The 2,554-nt window shown below is 47.0% G+C and overlaps 1 protein-coding gene across 1 annotated transcript in view; it reads right to left on the reverse strand.

Moving 5' to 3' along the window:
- LOC111979078 (ephrin type-B receptor 3-like) overlaps window positions 1-2,554 on the reverse strand; it is a 66,378-nt gene that overhangs the window by 27,773 nt on the left and 36,051 nt on the right. Inside the window, exons 8-10 of the mRNA XM_070449040.1 lie at window positions 1,801-1,909; window positions 1,460-1,512; window positions 877-1,011 (exon numbers count right to left, since the gene is read on the reverse strand). Of these exons, the coding sequence (XP_070305141.1) occupies window positions 877-1,011; window positions 1,460-1,512; window positions 1,801-1,909 (297 nt within the window). The remainder of the gene's footprint in view (window positions 1-876; window positions 1,012-1,459; window positions 1,513-1,800; window positions 1,910-2,554) is intronic.

Below are 2,554 nucleotides of genomic sequence, written 5' to 3' on the forward strand. Positions count from 1 at the left end.
GTGTTCGGTACGGACTCGCCAAGCATTCACTGGTGTGTAGGGTGAGTGGTACTGTGTGATTATGCCGTGACTCAGGTTTTTATTGTAGTTACGGTTAGACCTCGATATCAATTAGATGTATCATGTACAGATTCCGCACATCGCCCCAAACTGGTGTTCAGCTTCACTCACCCTGCAGGAAGGTAGTCCAGCGGCTCCGTCTCCATGAACTCGGTGGATGATGAGCCAGGGGGCAGCTGCGGGTCAGCACGGCCCTCCCGGCCGGATCACGTTGGGGTGGTCAAACTGGCCCCCCATGAATTGACGCTTGCGCCCCAGTGGACGCTCCCGCCTGCTGGCGCTCCGTGTAGCCTGCCTTCAGTGTCTTAATGCCACCACCGCCTGCACCGGCGCCCCGGGCTGGCTTGCAGGCGGCCCGCGGCAACACCCTCTCCGAACCTCACCTGGGTGGAGGGGTTGGGGGAAGGGGATGGTGGAGGGGGCAGAGGGTGTGAGGTTGGAGAGGGGAAGGGAAAGTGAGGAAGAGGGAGGAGAGAAGGGGATGTGGAGGAAGAGGGAGGAGGGAGCAGAGGGGAAGTGGAGGAAGAGGAGGAGGAGAGAGGGAGTGGAGAAGAGGAAGGAGGGAGAGAGGGGATGGAGGAAAGAGCGGGAACGAGAGAGGAGTGAGGGGCAGAGGCAGGGAGGGAGCATTAATGGTTGAAACCGAGGAGGAGAAGAAGACCAACAACCCACCCCAATATCACCCACTCCCCTAAACACACAGCTGTCCCAAAACATCCCTCCATCTTCACAAATACCCCCTCCCCCTCCCCCCAAACACAAAATCCACTCCCTCCCAAAACCCTGCCCTCCGAACACCGCACTTCAACACCTAGCTATGTTGGTTACCTGCACCAATGACCTCCTCAATCTTCACACACGAGATGTCAATCTCCTTGGCAAACTCATGGACTGCCTCATTGGGGTCCTCGTAAGTGAACGGATCAATGTACACCTTCACCCCAGGAGAAACTACAGAGATGAAGGGAGGAATGCATCAGATGTTCTTGAATATACACATTCATCAGATATTCATGACACTGGCAGTTTTTTGTTGTTGCGTTCCAATGCGGCATTATTAACTAATACAGTTATGAATGGAATCAAATTTGATGCATGAACAGCAGTTGGACATATCTATCACACAGCTCTTTGAGTCTTGAAAAGGGAGTCTGCTACACTTTGGGGTTTCATAAACCACCTGATCTAGATAATCATGATTTCATTGAGCAAATGTAGTTTCCTGCTTTGGTCAGGTGATTGGATAATTGATTAAATCAGGTGGTTTACTGTCCTGGTTTGAACAAAGGACCATAGAAAGGCGCAGCTCTCCAAGTCTGTATGCACAACACGCACGCACACACACACACACACACAACCCCCTCCCCCAACAGACACACACCTTCCCCTCAGTACTCACCATACTGCTGCAACTTCTCTGTGTATTCCAGCTCCGAACCGCTGCGTTGCTTCCTACAAACAAGGACCACACACGCACAATCTCATTCACATCATCCATCCTCTGTCTTGGCAGGCACTCCACAGTAGATACACAGGCTGCTTTCACATAACAAGCAGAAGATAGTAGATTGTCTGCAGACAGTCGGGATTGGAAGAATGGAACAATGCTCAGGGTGGCTAAAGGATTTCTAAGGGCCTTTTCAGGATTCAAGGAACCAAGATACCAAACAATGACCGAAAATGTCAAAATAATGACCAAAAAGKCCTGTTTAGATAAATACAAATAAGTCAAACACTTACCGAGAGCAAACTATGGCAATGACCACAAGGGCGACGATGACCACGAGACCGGCGGACGCTGAACCCACTATGAGAGGCAGCTGGTCCTGCACTGACTTCATAGGGTCACCTAAAGGTCATCGAAGAAATAATAAACAAAGAATAAACACATGGAATGTCACTGAATAAATTCTTAAAGAAACAGCTAGCRAAATATGGAGGCAGATTCATGGCAAAACAAATAATGGACATTGTATTCCAATCTGTGTATACATGTATTTTTTTTTTTTCTTCACAATAAATACACGTCATTATGAAAAGCAATGCACAGTAAAAAATAAAAACTATATTCTAATATTAATTTTACTTCAATGTTATTTGTATTCACCTTGCATTCATCTGCTACCATAATATGCTACCCTGTGTATATAGCCAAGTCGTGTATTTATTCCTTGTGTTGTTATTTTTCACTTTTTTTCCTTTACATTTTATTCTGCATTGCTGGGAAGGGCCCGTAAAAAAAAAAGCACAGCTCCTTGAAATAGCTTGTTCAGAGTTCTTTCACTGCTTGGATGGATTGTACTGATTAAAGATAACATAGAAAATCTTTAGAACACTGGTGAATAAAAAGATGAGGCATTATCAATGATGAAGGACAATGATAAATAGTGATGGGACAGAAGGGAAGGGAGAGAGACAGAGAAAGAGAAGGAAAGACAAAGTAGTGAAGGCGGAGAAGGAGGAGAGAGAGGGAAAGAGAGAGAGACACAGAACG

This window comes from Salvelinus sp. IW2-2015, linkage group LG19 (genome assembly GCF_002910315.2).
Source record: "Salvelinus sp. IW2-2015 linkage group LG19, ASM291031v2, whole genome shotgun sequence".
In the NCBI taxonomy this organism is placed as follows: Eukaryota; Metazoa; Chordata; class Actinopteri; order Salmoniformes; family Salmonidae; genus Salvelinus; species Salvelinus sp. IW2-2015.